General features: G+C 36.7%; 1 protein-coding gene across 3 annotated transcripts in view; it reads left to right on the forward strand.

Annotated features, from left to right (window-relative positions):
* PTPN21 (protein tyrosine phosphatase non-receptor type 21) overlaps positions 1-19989 on the forward strand; it is a 38103-nt gene extending 18114 nt beyond the window's left edge. For 2 of the 3 annotated variants that reach the window (XM_032188664.1, XM_032188665.1), the window contains exons 6-20: positions 409-479; positions 1430-1517; positions 1756-1844; positions 2424-2511; positions 3229-3308; positions 4515-4616; positions 5196-5256; positions 5724-5808; positions 7509-8974; positions 11309-11446; positions 13979-14200; positions 15404-15532; positions 15844-16078; positions 16605-16765; positions 17597-19989. In XM_032188664.1, the coding sequence (XP_032044555.1) occupies positions 409-479; positions 1430-1517; positions 1756-1844; positions 2424-2511; positions 3229-3308; positions 4515-4616; positions 5196-5256; positions 5724-5808; positions 7509-8974; positions 11309-11446; positions 13979-14200; positions 15404-15532; positions 15844-16078; positions 16605-16765; positions 17597-17725 (3144 nt within the window). In that variant the 3' untranslated portion in view covers positions 17726-19989. The remainder of the gene's footprint in view (positions 1-408; positions 480-1429; positions 1518-1755; positions 1845-2423; positions 2512-3228; positions 3309-4514; positions 4617-5195; positions 5257-5723; positions 5809-7508; positions 8975-11308; positions 11447-13978; positions 14201-15403; positions 15533-15843; positions 16079-16604; positions 16766-17596) is intronic. The other variant, XM_032188667.1, reaches the window with a different exon arrangement.
* The last annotated feature ends 407 nt before the right edge of the window (positions 19990-20396 follow it).

The following is a 20396-nucleotide window of genomic DNA, read 5'->3' on the forward strand; positions in this document are numbered from 1 at the left end:
GAGCCCTCCTTTGTACTGAAGACAAATACAAGATTGATAAATACAAATCATTATTAAAGATGCTGTGATCCATCTAGTTTACTGCTTCCAAGATAGTCAAATTCAGAAAAAGTTTTCTCTGAGGCTGGAGTGAGGTGTGATAAAGTATATTGCACAGAAGCAAAGATGTTGCAAGATCTTTTCAGTTTTATTGTATATTATACTGAAAAGAAGGTTGAGGTAGATACAGGGAAGTGAGTAAAACCACTTCAAAACAGTTTATACTTTTTGGCATTGTTTGTGTTAATATCCAGCATCTAAGCTCCAAAATTAGAGTGAAGGGTTGGTTTCTCTGTCTAAAATGGCTCCAGTTTCTTTATTTCATAGAATATTTTGTAGTTCATTCTATAAATGCTATCTTATATTAAGGGTTGGCTACAAGAAGAAAAAATATTGGAAGAAGCGACACAAAAAGTTGCCTTGCTACATCAGAAATATAGGTAAGATTTCTTAAACTCTTTATTCCTCAATTTCTTAACATGGTTGCTCTGTAAGTTGGGTATCTCAGAAGGCAGTTGAACTAATTTCACCTCTCTTTTAAATGAGCTTTGCACTGATACAGTTTTGTTAAAATACAAATTTTTGCTGAATGAAAGTGAAAAGAGAATGGAACAAACAACTGCTAAAATGAAGGAGAAGATTATACTTGAAAATTAAAAATATGGGATAGAAGTAAATTTTGTGACTTAACCTGTATAATGTTTATGAAACTTGTTTACAACATGAAGCTGCTGACCCCAGTAAGGAGGTTTCTTGATGAACAATGTTGACAGGTACTTTGAGCAACAGAAGTGTAGAGACAGTCACCATGCCAGAATGCATGGTCTAAGTAAAAGGCATCTAAATGCAGTGGTCTAAGACAAAGGAAAGTTAAGTTCTAATTGTCAACTTATCAGTGAGAAGTGTTTGTGTCTATGTTAGTAATACTGATTTTTTTGTTTGTTTGTTTTGTTTTGTTTTGTTGTTTTTTGGGGGGTGGGGCATTATTTTAAAACAGAGGTTTGAGAATTTGAAATCCATTTATCTCTGAAATGTTTTGGCACCCACATTAAACAGTTAAGGTTTAGCAAAGGAAAAACAGTCTGCATAACATTAAGAGAAGGAATTCATTAAGTGAAGGAATAGAGAGAATTATGACTGAAAAAGCATTGAGAACATAAGAATGAATGACACGATTTTTCAGGTAGAGATAATGTCTTCTTTAATATCAAAAGGCTAAGACAAGTACATCAGCCATTGGTACAGATGGAAACAGTTTGTCTAGATGGTTGCCTGGGTGTTCTGGGGGTGTTTTTGAAGCTTTAACAGTGACATTCAGAGTAAAACAATCATGATTTTTGATTATTGACTGAACTAGCTGATCATGTTATCATTGTTTTCGTTTTCATAGAGGCCTTACTCCTCCTGATGCAGAAATGTTATATATGCAAGAAGTAGAGAGAATGGATGGCTATGGTGAAGAGACCTATCCTGCAAAGGTAAATGGGGTGCTGATTTTTGTCTCAGTTGCTTTTCTTCCCTATGTAAAAAGGGTTACTTACTGACAAAAATAAAAGCAAATAAACAAACAGTAAGCCTGTCCTCCACGTCCCCACCAAAACAAAACACACATGCTTCCTATCCTCAAAAACTGTAGAACTAGTTGATTCTCATGCAGCTTTGCTCTCAAAGACTTTATTTCCATTTGTGTGTATTTTTTTTTGCAACTTCTTACAGGACAGCCAAGGAAGTGACATATTCATTGGAGCATGTCTTGATGGTATCTTTGTGAAACATAAAAATGGCCGGCCGCCTGTTGTATTTAGGTTGGTATTGTTCTTTATTAAAATATACTTATAATATTTTATAAATAACATTTTGTGTATGTGCCTCACTATCATGGATGTTTCTTAGATATGATGTGTGCTTATTCATTTGATAAACCTGGGCATAGTCCTGTAGTCCTTATAGTGCGATTAATACTGAATTTCATTGAAATTTTTCCGTGTATTGGCTGTAGGATAAATCCCTTTAAACTGGAGTAATTCTAAGAGATGAGTGTGTAATATGCAGTCCATTGCAAAACACTTATTGAGTCAAGAAGGAGCAACTATGAACGCAGAATGTCTTAAGTCCTAAGATGTCTTAAGTAAACATCAGTTTACTTAACAATATTCACTTGGGAAAATATCCAAATTCCTTTCAAATATTATATATAAAAGAAATAGAGAAGAGTTACATGATAAAATTCGTGTCAGTATTTTGAATTCATACATTGTTTTAGTTAGTCTGTTACTTAATGTTGTGCCAGCTAAACTGTAGAGACAGCTTCTGTAATTCAGTTTCATTTTGCATGGTTTGAAAATCAGGGTTTGCCAGTCATGGTCTGTCACTTTTGTCTGCAGGTGGCATGACATTGCCAACATGTCTCACAACAAATCCTTTTTCGCATTAGAGCTGGCAAACAAAGAAGAGACAATTCAATTCCAAACTGTGAGTGAATTTCTGTTTTGATTTTTTTTCACTAAGACATCAGTAAATAAAGCCACAAATTAACTGCTAATTTTTGTCCTATGAATTATTTGTATATCTTTAGCAGCCTTGAATTATGTGAATGAGTCAAATGCAATAATCTAGCCTCTGGTTAGCTTTCTAAGGGACAGTGCTCCAGAAAGGAGAAGGCATTAAATCTGACCTTTTATGTGGAGTGCATTGACAAGGTTTGTTCACGTGCTCATAAATATTTTCATCCATTCCAGTAAAATTTATAGCATATTTTCTTAAAATGTGAGGTCGGTGGCATTTAAAGATGAGCATGTTCTTAGAGCTATGCTGGAATGGGCCACAATGTGCTTTGCAGAATCATGTTCATCTAGCATCTAGCACTTGCCTTTGAAGAAGGCAGCTGTTGTATCTGATGGCACCGTATGTAAAAACTACAAAATGTGCTTGTGCTATAGTAGATATTTACAAGAGAAGGTTTCTTTCAGCTTTCATAAATCTAATAAAATTGTCAGGCTAAAGTGTATGTTTAGGCCTGCAACATACGATTTTAGAGAAAATCTGATGGCTTCAATGAAGTTAATTTAAACAAAATCAGATGATACCAATTTAATCTAAAAAAATTCAGTGGCTTCTATGAGAGCAAGTGATGGATGTACATATTTTGCCTAATGTGCACATTTTATTTTATTTTTATTTTTTTGGCAGGAAGATATGGAAACAGCAAAATATGTGTGGAGGATGTGCGTAGCTAGACACAAATTTTACAGACTAAATAAATGCAGCCTGTAAGTAGAATACCTTAGCAGAACTCTTGGTGCCCTTGAAACTTCCATGGGGAAGTGAAGTGTATTATAATCTCTGTAATGTCTGTACTGTCCTTTTTAGATTATACTAATTAATGACTTGTATTTTTTCCCTAATTGTTTTTGAGAATTTTTTTGTTACCAATTTCTCAAACTTACGCTTTAGTGTGGTTCATAGTGGAGGACAATATTAAACACTGAAAATCTTACCAAAAGTAGTAATGTTTGGCCCCTGCTGCTGGATCTCAGTGCAGTGACAGACATTAGTTGCCTTGGAGGCTACTAGTGCTAGAATGTTTGTTGGAATCACTGGGATTGGGTTTAACCTGTGTTTGGGTGAACTGCTCTGAAAGGACACTCTGAAGGCCTTTAAAAGGGCGGGAAGTGTATGTGAAGCACTCCTGAAATGTGCTGGATTGACAGCTGAGAGGTATGTGGTCCTTTGGATATCCATGGAATTTGTATAGCTCAAGTAGCACTAGTGCAAAGTAAATTTAATACAATTCATCAAATTAAATTTAAATGGGCTGGTCTCCAACTTGTAAATCAAGGGGTGGAATTTGAGCTACTCCTCTCCACTGGTACAGATTTCCCTCAGTTAAGTTACTTCAGCCAAAAATAGAGAATTAGATCCACTGAACAGCTTAACATAAAAAGAAAAAAGTATTTTCCAAATGTACCATTCCTCCTCCTTGTACATATACCTCCAACAACCTATCTATAGAGGTGCTGATGCAAAATTTTCTGTGGCCACTGGAAAGATAATGGAATATTTTCCACAACAGATGACTCCCTAGCATGTTCATGTTAGCTCATCTTAGAAGAAGAAGATTAATTTCGAGTAAAATAGCCTCTGTATCTCTAAACTTGTAAGCTTGGCTACCTTTTGAGAGGATTGAGAAGTGTTGGTAGAAGTAGTGCATTTGTGGGACTTGTGTGTTGCATTCTGAATGTCAGTTCCATAGAGTTCTGTATTGAATGTCAATCTTTAGGATGACTCTCTACTTTTGACACTTTAACCACAACATGGTTTTATTAATAGGAAAAGTCCTCAAAAAAAAACCTTTCTGATAATCTCTGTTCTATTACTTCCTATCATCTGGTCCTGCTGCTGAAAACTGTCTTATGCATACCTGTATTAAGTTCAGGCTTTTTTTTTTTCTTTATCTGTATGTACCTTGTCTTTAGAGATTCCCTGGACTCTCCACCTGAGGAGGGCTCTCAGAAATCTTCCCTCATTCTTTCCCTTCCACGCTTTCCAATCCTTTCTTGTCCTTCACTTCCCAAAGGGTGAGCTGAAAAATCATTTCTTTCTGAAATCTGTCAGTTCCTGCATTTGTTCTCTGCCATTTTTTTGACCTCTGTCTTGCTGCAGGATGCATTATAGGGTGAGGAAAAAGGAGCTTACGGTTTCGGAACAGTCCATCATGAAGGCACTACAAAAATTATGAAAAGTTATTAACATTAGCTAAACTAGAGCATAAAAATTGCACTGTAGTCATGTTTTTTAGTTCCTCTAATGTTGCAAATATTAAGGACCACTTGTAAATGACTTTATGTATTGTCTTGTAGAACAGGGAACTTTTAGTATGAGATTTTCTATGGGATTCAAATTTGCAACGCATCCCCTTCGGCCCTGTTGCACAGCTTCAGGGCCACCTTCTTTGTATGCTTCATATAAAGGATTCTGCTAGTAGCAATGGTGGTTTATGCACCAAGCTCTTCCCTTTTCAGGCTGTAGGAAGGACTGTTTAACAAAGCTCCAAGAAATGCAGGGTGATTTTAACTGACGTTGCAAGCACTTCCCAAGGTTTGAAATAAGTCTTGGTGTTGTAAGAATGATTTCTCACCATAATATTTCTTCTGTAGGCAAACCCAGCCCGTTACAGTGAATCCTGTTAGAAGGCGATCTTCTTCCAGGATGTCCATGGTAAGGAAAGCAAATAGTTTCATATTCACATTTTTAGTGATTTAAATTGACTATGAAACAGATATTACTTTCCTTCAGTGAAGTAAGATGAGCAGTGAAAAAGACGAGTATCTACTATGTGAATAACTCTTTCTGACTTGTAGAAAAAGCTGCTATAAAACATCTGAATAATGGAATTAAAATAATTACAGTAAAAAATATTTTAAACAATTCTATTTTTAGTGTGACTGCTCTGTCTTTTAGGGACTCTCCTATATCTCAGATAGCAAGGTATAATCTTGGGTTGTTTGGTTTTGTGTTTTTTTCAAATACATTTCTTGTTTGGCCTCTCAGGAGAAACTTACTTGCAGATTTAGAGAAATGTTTTAAGTCTTAGACTCTGTTTCTGTGCATGCATGTAAATTTCAAGAATTCCATATTTAAAATAAATCATGAATTCTTTAAATAATAATAAAATTCTCTCTTAGCCCAAGCCTCAAGCTTACATGATGCCTCCACCACCTCAGCTGCATTACAACGGTCATTATACTGAACCATATGCATCCTCCCAAGGTAATTTGTAGCAGATTTGAAAATTTCCAATTCTTGAATAATTTTAAACAAGGTGGAAAACAGACAGATCTTGTGATTTAAATTTCATGAAGCCCACCACTTTAGAGGGTGAATGCTGTAATTTGTAGTTTTAGCTATTTAGCTAGAGCTGGACAAAATTTACAGGCTGACCATGGGTTAGGTTTGCATGGCAACTCTCACTGAAGTGCTTGCTGCTAGGCTGCGTGTGGGCTGACATGAAAAGTGGGATATGAGAAAAAGTAGTTATGACAGCAAATACAGCAACTGTTGATTGTGGTCCCTTGCATGAATTTAACTGACCAGTTTTTTTGGTTTATGTACCAAGCTGGTATGGTATGGCATTCTGAGATCCTTGTCAATATTGATCTTAATAGCTGCGTAAAAACAGGATGTAGGATGAGTTGAGTTTCTCTCTGAGTTTGCTAGACTACATAGTGGTCGGGAATTGAAAGGCTGAGAACTGTAAACATTTGTTTAAAAAAAAAGGAAAAAAAAAGTATCAAGGAATGCACACTCCTAAGCAGTTTCAGTGTGGAGTCATGGCTGCTTTCTCTGCTTTTTTGATGGTTACAAATAATGTCTAATTTACAAAGCTGCTTCCCTAGAGAGGTTAATCTGATCTTTTGCAAAGAGTCCTCAGTTTTGATTGGGACCTTCCAGTCCTACAAGTCAGCTAAATCAAAAAAATACTCATAATAACTCATTGGTAAGGGAATGAGCACATTTTCAATGTAAATAGTTGCATGAATATTCATAAAGGTACAGATATGTAGATTCATAATGGACCTGAATTATTTCCAATAAGGCATTGGAATCATTGCTGGACACAGTGAATGCTATCGCACTTTATATCGTGCTACTTTTGAATGTTATTTTTAACAAAGAGAAGAGTTTTTGGTTGTTATGCAATTCAGTAACATAAGTGTGCAATGATGAACTTGGTGTTAGATCATGAGAGGCATCTAAAAAATGACTTAATTGTTCTTTTATGAAGCTTGGCAAATTGTACATCCAATGAAGTAGTTGTTGAACTATTAAATGTATATTGTGCATAAACTATTAAAACATTTTCTTTACCCACCAGAGTGGGTATATGTTAACGTGCAAACAATACATAGTTGTTGTTTAAACTGTGTCCAAATTTTCTGCAGAAATGTTAAATTGATTTTTTTAAAGGTCTTGGGCTAATAAATACTAAAGGTCTATATCTACTTAAGACCTGAGAGTGTTTTGAAGAGAAGAGGGGGTGTTTGTGTGTTTGTTTGTGTGTTTGTTTTCTTGCAATCTAAGCTGATCTCATTAGGTTAGTACAAACCTTGGTGTAAACGTCTGTTCTTTCTTTCAAATAGAATGGTTTACAATTTGATATAGATTTGTTTAACTTAGAATTAAACTTAACACTCCTATCCTAAACTGAAGAAAGCCATTCGTAAACTGAGATAATGCTTTCCAGTAGGAGGTTGCATCATCTAAATGAACATACCAGGTCATTCTGTTGTGTATACCTCAGGTGTCAACAACACCAAAAACTCTGCTTTTTTCTTTTCCCAATTCAAGACATAGTTAAGAACAACTGAGATTTTGAAAGTCTCAAGCTTCAGTTAGCTACATCTTAATAGAGAATATCTTTGTTGTTCAAGGTCTTGAACATAAAGCTTGTTCTTAAACTTTACTTTCAGATAACCTCTTTGTGAGCAATCAGAATGGATACTACTGTCACTCTCAGACTAGCTTGGATAGAGCCCCTCATGACTACGGTGGTCGAATCCGCAATGGTAGTGTCTATAGTGCACATAGCACAAACTCCCTGAATAATCCACAGCATTACTTGCAGCCATCCCCAATGTCCTCTAACCCAAGCATTACTGGAAGCGATGTCCTCAGGACTGATTATGTCCCATCACACAGACACAGCGCGCTAATACCACCTTCTTATCGGCCCACACCAGACTATGAAACTGTGATGAGACAGCTCAAAAGGGGAATGGTACACACAGATAGGCAGAGTCATTCAATGAGAAATCTCAACATCAGCAATACGTATGCCTACAGCCGGCCTGATGCCTTGGTTTACAGTCAACCTGAAATAAGAGAACATGCACACTTCACTTCCCCTCAGTCTAACCATTACCCATTTAACCTGAACTACAGTTTCCATAGTCAGTCCCCCTACCCCTATCCCGCTGAAAAGCGCCCGGTTGTCGGGGCAGTCAGTGTGCCTGAGCTGACAAATGTGCAGCTCCAGGCTCAGGATTATCCAGCACCAAATATAATGAAGACCCAAGTCTATCGACCTCCTCCCCCATACCCATATCCAAGACCTGCAAATAGTACTCCGGACCTTTCCCGACATATCTACATTAGCAGCAGCAACCCGGATCTTATCACGAGGCGAGTGCATCATTCTGTCCAGACATTTCAGGAAGACAGCCTGCCTGTGGCACATTCTCTACAGGAAGTCAGTGAACCTCTAACATCGGCACGCCATGCTCAGCTGCAGAAAAGGAACAGTATTGAAATAGCAGGCTTGACTCCCAGCTTTGAAGGAATAAGAATAAAAGAGAGGACCATGTCAGCATCTGCAGCAGATGTGGCTCTTCCAAGAGTTATCTCGGAAGGGTCACAGCCCAACATTCTGATGGAGAGAACCAAACAAAAAGAAAATGAACAAGATGAAGGTGTGAGCTGTGATCATAAGAAAACCCTTTCAGATGCCACTATGCTAATTCACAGTAGTGAAGAAGAAGAAGAATTTGAAGAAGAAAACAAAGCTAGTACTAGTCTCTCTCCTCTCCCTGAAGATCGAACCCAACTTTCATCCATAATGGGTGGTTATTCTCATGATCCTGTACTCAACTACCCCTATAGCTCTGTTGCTTCATCTGCTGGCCCTCTGCATATTCTTGAGCCTAAATTACATATTACAGAGACAGAAAAGAGAATAAAAGATATGAGCCCGGTTCATTTATTAGTAGAAAGCCAGGTACAGAGAAGAGGAGAAGGACTGCTTATGCCATCTATGTCAGAATCTGACCTTACAATGTCAGGGAGATACAGAGTAAGGAAGGATTCGATAAAGAAGAGACCTGTGTCTGATCTTTTGTCTGGGAAGAAGAATATTGTGGAAGGCCTTCCCCCACTAGGTGTAAGTGGATATTATTTCTCTTGGTTTGTGTTGTTTCAGATTGTTCTGTGACCAGAGTTGTGTGGGGTTTTTGTTTAAGTGTTTTTGTTGTTGTTTTTTAATCAATCTGAGAGATGCTTTTAAAATGTGTGAATTAAAGCTACTTTATTTTTCTATTTTCTCTCATTAACTTTGTTTAGTTATCTTTTCTCTTTCTCCTTCTCTGCCATGTCTGAATTCTGTTTGGTAGAGTCCTCCCACACAAATCCAACTGTGCAGCCTCCCTTAATCTGACACACTTAAACTATCTAGCAACTGGAGAATTAGCTATTTTAAAGTCAGTTCTAGATCCCAAATTCTGCCCTACCTATGCTTATCTGGAACAAAACCAACTGTTTGCATTCTGCTACCAGCTTTCTAATATTAGAACTGAAAAATCAGATGTAGCTCAGTGTTTACATTTTTGATTCATTTACCCTCTTATTCTGACCTAAGAGTGTAATCTGACACATTAGGCAGTAAATTCTTCCCTGATACTCTCTTCTTTTCTTTCCTTCATTCCTTCCTCTTTTCATATCCTTTCCCTTTTGCCTTGCCCTTAAGCTGGTTTTATCTCACTGAAGTTACTTCTTGCTTGCAATGCCCCTTTATTCTACTACAACCTTATGAATACATTAAAAGAAATAAATCGGACAACTGCAAGTTTTACTTTTTCTATAATTCCTACTTTGTAGGAACCCCAAGGCTTCTTTGGGACTGTATGATTTCACTCAGTCTTTACTACTCACTTTCCTTAGTTTTATGCAGACCCTCTCATATTTCACACCCTAATAGAGAAAGACCATTTTTATTATTATTTTGCCTTTGTAAAAATTTAATTGTTGCTAACTTTGCCTGCCTGAGAGTGTCAAATAGTTTTCTGCACAAATTGGACTGCAGTGGACCTACTATACAATGTGTGCTGCTGTAGTAAAGGCCAGAGCTGATGCTTCAAATGCTAACGTAAATTATGTATATCAATAGTTACTGTACTTTCATTTTTTGTGTGTGTCAGACTTCTTATATATATGGAGCTAAACACTGTGAAATTAACATTCATCAGCTTTGATTCATTTAAAATTTATTTATGTTTTCTTAAATCTCCTTCCTCCTGTGTTATGTGGATATAGGGAAAAAAGAGGTGATGGCTTCTTGTATTCACATTTAGATATACTCTGTATTTTTTTTTCTCTAAAAGATTTATTTTCAGACACTGAGTCTACCAAAATCATACCCTGCCTTTTCCTTCTGATAGCTATGTAAATATACATCTTTTGATACAAAGTTGATATTAAAACTTTTTCACTGTAATTGTTCAGTAAATCACTTTCTATTTCAGTAATGTTTAAGAGTACTCTTGCAGGATAGAAAATTGCCATTTTGTATTTACTATTGAGATGAATTACCTGGTAAAAAAAAAAAAAAAAAGTGTCTCCTACCACTCTTTATGCATTTTGCTTTCCAATGAACTCTTAGTGTTGTGTTTGTGTTCACTTTAAAATGCAGTCTCATCCTCTTAGCTTTGTCTTTGTATTCCTTACTCCATTCGGCTTTCAGAAGCATTTATCACTGTTCAGGCAGCATATTCACCCATATATTCAGTGTTGTGTTTTCTTTTTCTTTCTTTTTTTTTTTTTTTTAACAACCAAACTAAGCAACTGCAAGAATGATATTTTTTTTCCACTTATGCTTTCTAAAAGAATCATCTGAATTTATTATTTCATAGAAATCTCCCATTTATATTTCTCTCAAATAAAGAGTGGTCACTACAGTAGTTTAGATTCATAGTCTGCTTCAGGGTTCAGATCTGCCTGTAGTCCTGTGTTCATGTTTTGTATGTACAACTTGTTGTAAATGTAGTGAAACATTTTATTATATCCAGATATCTTAAAGGTTTAGTCTCACTTTAGTGTCCACTCGTAGGGAAGAAGAGTGTCTGCAAATTGTGTAGTCCAGTAAAGAACCATTAGTGTATTTATTGGTTGGATAGTGATTCTAGTTCTGTCCAAGAATGTTACTTATCCAGAGTAGCTGCCTCACACCCTCAGTTGTGAGCTTTGTAGAGAACAATATTTGTCATTCTCATGCAGTTTCATTAACCTGTGTGGAATGAAGACAGACTTGTGTTGTGTCCTTGGAGGAATGTAGTCCCACCACCCTAATCTCTCACTGCAGTGCTTATCAAAAGAAGGGTCAGAGCTGTTTGCAGAAGGGGTCAAAGAAGTATCCTTTGCTAAATGGAACTCATCAGGGTTCTGCTTGGTAACTTCATCAGTTGTTTAAGAATATTTGTAAGTTCTAGCTTTTCTTTTGCAGGGTATGAAAAAGAATAAAACTGATGCAAAAAAAATAGGGCCTCTAAAGCTAGCTGCCCTGAATGGACTAACTTTGACTAGAATGCCTCTACCAGATGAGGGGAAGGAAGAATCAACAAGAGGAACGAATGATGAAAGGGTATGGTGAAGATTTTCATGCTTGATTTCTCTTTAACACATGTAATTTTTCAAAATGAATTGCATATGAATGGTGCTTTATGTCAACTTCAAACTGATTCAGAGTAACTCAAATAGTGAGAATAGAAACAAAACAGACAAACTTTTGCTTGCTAAGTCATTGCCAGAAGTATTGGGTATAACTCAGATTTTTCTTTAAGATTTAAGATGACAGTGATTCTAGTTAGAGTTCACCCTTTGCACGCAGAGCAGATCAACTAACATCTACTGACACGTCTTTATGCCAAATCTTTCTGTTTTCTCTTTTAATTTTTGGGTTGTTTGCCAGAATGAAAACAGATTAAACTTAAAATTATGAGTGTGAGCATGAACTCGATTGTAATGACTAGTTATTTATACAGTTTTTACAACAAATTGTGCGGTTATATTGCATTCCCAGGGTACAGCCTGCACAGATTGCATTTATGTTTTCCTCAGGTGACTTCCTGAAAGTATAGATGGAACTTGTGTGATCTGCTGAAATTTTAAATCCACTAAATTATCTCAGATCACTGAGAGGACATCAGGTTCTAGAACAGGATCATACTTTCAGAAATACAAGACTTCATTTTCTTGTGTCAGGGTAACCAATGTCAATAAGCATACTTCAGCCTGCCTCATATACCAATAAATGGATGCAGAAAAGTGTGAAACATGGTCAATATCCAGTCTGTGAAGGGCTATTCAGAATAATGCTGTCATCACACATCAAACTGGGGAGCAACTAGAGACACCGAGGTCTGCGATGATTATTGTATATATATTGCAGCCAGTGGTCTCTCTGGAATCTGGTTCTGAACATGGTCGGGCATCCTCAGCTGCAGACCTCCATCTACCTCAATTTGCTGACATTCACGGAGCAAGATTAGAACCTGAAGGGAATGGTCACGCTCTCACCAGCTGCAGTTTAAGGAACAGGCCAAGAAAATTAGTTTCAAATTACATAGTAGAAATTCAGTCTTGGGTTTTGAAGGCTTGAACTTAGGTCTATAGGAGAGAGATTTGACTGTTAACTTCAGCTATGTTGAAACGACTTTTTGAACTACATATACTCCTTAAAGATGGTAGGGGAGGACAGAAGTTAACGTTGTGTTATTCAAATACTCTTCTACATTTAGTACTTATGTTAGTTATTTCCTCTTGCTTGTATCTATCATCACTTCCTTGATTTACCTTCATTTAATTCAGCCATGTTACTATTCAGCTAGTTTTTCCCAAAGTGCTAAGGGAAAAGCAGAAACTGTAAATTGAAGTTATGAGGAGAATGGAAGTCACTACACCTTTGCTTCAGGCAGTCATGTACAGGAAGAATAGATGTCATGAAATGGGAGTGATTCCTAAAGCTGTGGAGAAGAGGCAATACAAATTAGACGTGACATGAAAGAAAGTCCAGACTACAGATATTTTTAGAAGACAAAGACTTTATAGTTGTTTCGATGCCTCTTTCATTGCTCAGCTTCATGTTGCTATTAGTTTAAATGAGGAAACCTAGCCTAAAGATTTAAAGGAGTTCGGACAATTAATGTACTGAAGTGTAAATTGCATATGATGGAGATTTTACACCTTCCTCTGCAGCATTTGGCATCAGAGTTATTTGATACAGGATACTTTTCTGATCTGATACCGCAGAGCAGTTGCTGAGAGAGGCTGGGGACATGTGACATAGATGAAATTTTCTGGCTGAAATCTTACATATTTTTCCTCTAATTATTGTTGGCAAAGAGATGTTGAAATTCCAGAAGTGTCTTATGATTTAGAAAGAACTTGGTTTTGAAAGAATAAATCTTTTGGTGGGCTAATTAAATAAAACAGATTGAATTGTACTAGTAGAAAAAAATCCTTGTTTTATATCTGAGCTGCAGCAGGAGGTTCTAAGAAGGATTTACTGCTGTCTTCAACTTTTAATATCTTCAGCCTAAGAAAATGTGGAATACTAGAGGTGAATGATAAATTCATTGAATGAGGCAAACATTTTGTTTTACATTTATGGAGTTCTTTCTCCATCTGAACAATAAATGTGACTTTTTTTTTTTTTTTTTTTGGACTATATGGTTAAATGAGATTTTTCAAATGATTTAATCCAATGTGCTATATTGAGAAGGATGATTAATGAGTATGTCTTGCTCAAAAGTATTTGAGGCAGTTTGTACTGTAGCATAAACCACCTGGTTTGATCCAATATTTATTTTCCAGCTAGGTTGTCTTTATAGAAACTAAGTAGTTTTTGTTTTATACTATTAATATCCGTAGTCTTTGTGACTTAGTGAAGGATAACAGGGTACTTATACTGTTTTCACTTGAAAAAAAAAATCCTGCTAGTTAAAATTGCTTCTAATTTGTTCTGGTATGTTTGTACAAACATAGTAGCTTGAAAAGCATTACAAAAGTATATAGGAGAGGAAAACACATACACTTTATCCTTCGTGAATTCTGTGTTAAAATAGACTTGTATCAGAACGTGACTTCATGTAGTTATCTTTGTTCTGTCTTTTAGTGTAAAGTTCTGGAACAACGGTTAGAACAGGGGATGGTGTTTACTGAATATGAGCGCATTCAGAAGAAAAGGCTTATAGATGGTGAGTGCTCAATAGCTCGGCTTCCTGAAAATGCTGAGAGAAACCGCTTCCAGGACGTCCTTCCTTATGATGATACCAGAGTAGAACTAGTCCCAACCAAAGAAAATAACACGGGTTACATCAATGCATCTCATATCAAGGTAAGAGAAAGACTGTTGGAGCTTTTTTTTTTCCAGTTTATATGGTAAATAAAAATGGATGTGGATATTAATTTTGGTTTTGTCAGATGGCTAAGAATCCTTCCCTCCCTCTCCAGAGGTTTCTGGGGGGAAAGAGGGAACCTGTTTTTCCCCACTGCTTAGAAGAATAGTAAAGGGTTAATTAATTACTGGAGAGGTCTTTTGGCTTTCATTTCTATACTGGAGAGGTCTTTTTTATTGATCATGTCTCTCCCATCTCTTCTATCTCTCTCCTGATTGGTACTAACAGAAGGCATGTCCATTCTTCCCATAGTTAAGAAGGAAGGTAACTTTTAAATAAATTGGGATTCTTTGCAATAATGAAATTTTAGAACTGCAGTGACAATACTAATTATTTCATCCTCTTCTGCACTCTCAGGCTAGGTCCACAGGTCCACAACAGGTAGTAGTCTGGCTCCCTGCTTAAGTATGTTTTTTTTTTTTTTGATGGTTAGAGGGAAACGGATGGTGCTAGAGGGAATTCCGCTTTTTCATAATTTTTGGATGACCCTTTTCCCCAGACTTAGTTCTTTAAACTCTATTAAAAACAGTTTGCAGAAAAAAAAGTTTGCAGGGTGACCTCAAGAACCTTTGAGGCAGTTCATTCATTTTCAATCTACTTACTAAAGTGCAACTTAGAGAGTTTTTATTACTTGAGTAGTTGTTGCAGTTGTTTTATTGTCTTATTTTAAATCTGATTCTTTCCTGGTGTAGTAGCATAGTTTCTATATTTCAACTCATTTCCAAATTTGGAGTAACTCTTCTGACCTTTCTGAATTAAATAATATTTTGAGGAAACATCAACTAATACTGACTTCTTCTGGTGCGCATAATAGCATTTGCCTTATCAGAGTATGAAAGCTTCTTTAAACCTGAATTGGCCAGAATACCTTGAATTCACAAAAAAAGAAATATAATGTACAAATAAGTAAAGATAATTTATGCTTATAATGTAAAATACATTTATTTAGCTATGTGCTTACATAATTTTAAACATTGTTTCTCTTGATCTGATGTGGCAAGTAAAAAATTGGAGGAAGGTATAAATCACAGTGTCTTCTGCACTGTTGCTGTTTGTTTCAGTTTGTGCATCTTGAAATGGCTGGCGTAGGAACTGGGAAAGGGTTTTACATAATTAGTAATCAAATTTATCTCTTTTTACAGATTTCGGTTGGTGGCATGGAGTGGGATTACATTGCTACACAGGGCCCTTTGCAGAATACATGTCAGGATTTCTGGCAGATGATCTGGGAACAAGGAATTGCCATCATAGCTATGGTGACAGCAGAGGAAGTGAGTACAGACCCAGTCAGGTCTATTCCTGAAACTTATGCAATGATTTTGTTCTGATCCATTAGAGTAAAAGGATCTTTCCTCCAACAAATAGATTAAAGATAATTTTCTGGTGACCCCTTTGCCACTCTGTATTGTTTTTCTTGGCAGAAAGCTCTACACTTGCAAACTCTTTCCTATGGAAAATTGGTTTATTCAGTGAAAAGCCAGTACACTGCAGTAGCACTTAATAGAGGGGAAATACAGTTAAAGGAATGTTTGTTGTATGAATGTTTTCATGTTTATTGTAAAGGAATTGTTTTGCTTTTAAGGAAAGTGGGAGAGAAAAAAGCTTCAGATATTGGCCACGTCTTGGCTCAAGGCACAACACTGTAACATATGGAAGATTTAAGATTACCACACGATTCCGTACTGATTCAGGCTGCTATGCAACTACGGGTTTGAAGATCAAACATCTTCTCACAGGACAGGAGAGAACAGTTTGGCATTTGCAGTACACTGACTGGCCAGAACATGGCTGTCCAGAGGATTTAAAGGGATTTCTCTGTAAGTTTTATTTAATAGCTTGTTGTTGTTGTTTTTATACCACCTAATATGTCTGCTAAACATTAATTAGCTTTTGATAGCTATGCCAAGCACTCTACTGCAAAAGGTGTCTTTACACTAGTAAGATATGCTGAATTGTGTTTCTGATAGGAGTACACCTGCCAGTTTGTTTAAGTAACTATTTCAATCTAAGGCAAAATACATAATTTACTAAAATTCATCTAGGTTAAAACATAATTATACTAAATGTCACATATTTGAATATGTGCCAGCAATAGCAAGATGGCCACAAGCTGGTTTTGGTGGGGGGTAGGAAAACAAGGGAATCCATAGAAAAGTTGGATGATTTTTGTGTATCTGTATTGCTCTGGTTGGGTTATGATTTGTGATGTATATAACGTATAATTTTTCTGTGGGATGTCGTTTGTTAAATTACTGCTTTTCCAGTGGTTGTGCAGTGTAATAGCACGGCTTATGGAATTTTTATTTCCTAAATTTGTCATTCTTATGTTGTTCAACTCAATAGCATACTTGGAAGAGATCCAGTCAGTGCGGCGCCATACAAACAGCACTGCAGATCCTAAGAACTCTAATCCTCCTGTGCTGGTGCATTGCAGTGCAGGTGTAGGACGAACAGGAGTGGTCATACTGTCAGAGATCATGATTGCCTGCTTGGAACACAATGAGGTGATCTCCTTTTTTTCCTCATGTTTTCAATAATGTTAGGTAGTGGAAGAGTAAGTAATCTGCCTAATAAGTATTTTATGGCTGTTCATCTGAGCTTTCCTAAGACATGGTCTTTGGAAGAGCCCTTACAATTATGGTTGAAAGCGCTCTTGGCAATTTAACAGAAGTTAATAATCTTCTATGGTTGCCTACTTACACACTTGGAACGCTCAGTTAGGATGTTGAATCACTGAGTGGAACAAGGTATGCTCTGGGCTACTGAGCACGTTTCAGGATGTTGCCTTGGCTTTACCACTTCATGCCTTAGTTTTAATAATTAATGTTCAAGAACATGTTTGTAGTCAGTCTCTTGTGCTTGTTATTAAATGTTTTTCTTCCTTAGTGTAATAGTACTTGCAGTACAAGTCTCAGTGGAGGACAAAGTGGTAGTTTAATAAAATAAAACCTAGTCCTATCAGCCTTTAGCTAGAAGTGAGCAGTTGTAAAGCAATTGGTAACATTATGTGCTGCCTGAAACTCAACAAATTGATTGTTCCATCTATTGTTTCCTTATCCTAACAGTGCAACAGACTTTTGCAGCTATTAGATTTGTGAGGACTCACATAGCCCATAAGATAGGCAAATATTTCACAGATGAGGAAGCTGAGGTAGGCATGGTCAGCAGTGTAATGACGCCCATACTGTAGGTATGGGCTGAATTATCAGAGCTGAAATTAGAGCAGCTGATTCAGTCCCCAGATCACTGGTACTGTCTTGAATCATCTGCTGAGAAAGGACAAGTGAGTCTCCTCGCTTACCAGTTACTTGTAATCATTTGTTCTCTTCCTCCAGATGCTGGACATCCCACGAGTGCTGGACATGTTGAGGCAGCAGAGAATGATGATGGTGCAGACTCTTTCTCAGTACACTTTTGTCTATGGAGTTCTCATTCAATTTCTCAAAAGCTCAAGACTTATATAATCCCTCCCACTTCCTAAGGGACACTGCAAGAGTTTACAGAAAGAAAATTACAGTTGTCCAGGCAGACCTGCTCTCACTGTTTTTTTCTTTGTATGATGAATCACACAGTTACCTTTTAGGGCTGGTATGTGACTGTTAAATGCAAGTCAATGTAACAGTCCTTGCAAAGCAGGATCTTCGCTGGACTAAATTCTTCCCATGTTCAGCTGCAGCCATATTAGGGAATGATTTTACTTGTACTGGTCTGGAGTACTTGGAAACTTTTTTAGAGTGGTGTTACATTGGGCAAAATAAATATCTTACAGAATGGAAGTACATGGCACAATTGTACTAACTTTTTTTTTTTTTTAATGTAATTAACTGTGCAAAAGCTAAAATCTGTGGATGCACATGGGGAGAGAAACCTGCTCCTTGGGAATGTCAAGGTCTTACACAGTTTCATTCTGCTTTCAGTTTTATATTTAGAGCACCTGTATTTTTTAAAATGAACTTTTGGTTTCCTCTGGTTTACTTTGCAGAATTAGCAGTTCTTACATACTTTAAGTGGTTGCTTTAAGGGCAGTTATTTTTGTATTTTTTTTAAACCAACTTTTTAAACAATATATTATTTTCAGAGGAGAGGATTGACAATGCTTGAACTGAAAAATTGTGCAGAAAGTACTAGGGTAATAGGTAGTTGTAGAGTGCTGTGTAATAGAACTTACAGGTGAACGATCAAGTTAACTGTTGAGAATTTCCATTTGAGTAGAAGCAAGTTTACCTATGGGATTGTAGGCAACAAGCAGGGGAAAAATACTATAATTATCTACAAATGTCCTGGAAGGAAATGGATGAGAGAAAGTACATATTCAGTATTATTCATATATTTAGAGGACAGTTTGATTTTACTGGCTGAAATCAAAGTGGATGCAAATGTTTTAAGCACTTTTTTTGCTCTGTTATTTATGTAGTAAAACATAGAAACTATAATCATGTATTGTTTCATATGGTAATATGCCATTACTAACCTGTTATTTTAGGAAGAGCCTTTAAAGTTCATGAAGTGAGAGAACCAAAATTGGAGTAAGAAGGTGCATAGTGGCGCAGTGGGAATGATCGTGTAACACATAATGGAGGAGGCGTGGCAGCTGTGATTGCTGGTTTGCACAGTGCAAAGATGACCATTCAAAATGTTCATGTTCCCAGTCAGGAGAGCCTTTAAAGCACTGGAAGTTTCTGTAGAATCCTTCAGCCTATTTTGTTAGTGCTAGAACAGGTTTTGCTAGTGGTGGGCAGTGTTGCAATGAAGAATGTTCACAGGAGCTGTTTGAGAATGCCTGCAGAATGTAAGAACTCTTTGAGGTAACACTGGAGATGTGGGTATTTTGGTAACTGTACAGCTGGCAGTCAGTGCTTGTGGTGTGGATCTGAAGATGTCCTGCCTCTGCTGGTTATATTGTCCCTGACTAGTGCAGGTCTGGTCTAATGATGGTATCCCTGAATACTCTTTTGTCTGTGTTTTTAAAATGGGGACAGTGTGGTTTTACCTGCCTTTTCAAGTGTTTTGAGATGCTGAGTTGAAAATCCCTATACAAAAGTGAGCTATTTGTTCTTAGATATCTGGTACAGCTGCAAAAAAACTTATAGCAGACCAGTCTACAGGTGTGTTTAAATATTTATTTCTCATGATACCTGCTTAACGAAACGAAATGAGACCGATAGTGATTTTTTTCACCGGTGAAGTGATGTTATTTTTCTCCGACCTGCCTCAAGGGCTTGGAAACTATCATGAATAATTACCCCACCACACCCCCCCCTTCAAAACAATGATTGTCCTCTCAAAGTAATAATTAAAATAGTCATAAATAGGTTGCCTCAATTTCCTTTGTAATAAGCTACATGTATATAGATAAGCACAAGGTTCAAATGACTTTGTGCTAATATGTTGTTCTATAGAAATATACTGGTTTAAAATACACTGTAGCATTCAGCTAGTGCATTTAGTCGTCTTTTGGACAGTCCAAATTGTTCTACTTTCAGTAGCAGTAAGATTGAATATTGTAGATGGGGGAAAATATTCTTTCTGTAACTATGAAGTGCCTAGCAAGTATTAACTACCAGATGTAAAACTGGAAGCAACACTGCCTTATACCAGAGAACACCAGCTACTGAAGACTGATTCTTATATATAGTCTTGCAAGCAAACCAATTTGATGCATCTGTGTTAAGTATCAGTGAAAGAAACAAAGATGTTTGTACTGTGCCCTGTGTTTAAAAACACTGTGTTTTTTTCTTTACTTTTTTACCACAGTTCACCTAAGTCTTCAGAAATATTTGTGAGTGGAAAGGTATACTCTAGAATGTAGCTGGTACCATTTCTGAAGTTTGAACTGTGATCATAACACGATACCTGCAGCTTTCTATGAAATTATATATGGCCACAACTTCAAGCGACACTTTTTATCAATTCAGAAGTTACATCAGATATAAAGCATTAAAAAGAGCAATCAAAATAAGCAATTTAATTCCAAACTTCTGTGGTGGCTTCTGAGGTGGGTGAGGGAGTAAGTCTTTTGTTTTGGTTACCTTTTTTGTCTTGCTGATAGGAACTGAGTTCTCTTTTAGAGGTGGTCACTCTCTAATCTGGTAGTCAGTCTTGATATTTTTAAGCAATAACACTGCTACCTCCTCC

The sequence above is a fragment of the Aythya fuligula genome, chromosome 5 (genome assembly GCF_009819795.1).
Source record: "Aythya fuligula isolate bAytFul2 chromosome 5, bAytFul2.pri, whole genome shotgun sequence".
Lineage (NCBI taxonomy): Eukaryota > Metazoa > Chordata > Aves > Anseriformes > Anatidae > Aythya > Aythya fuligula.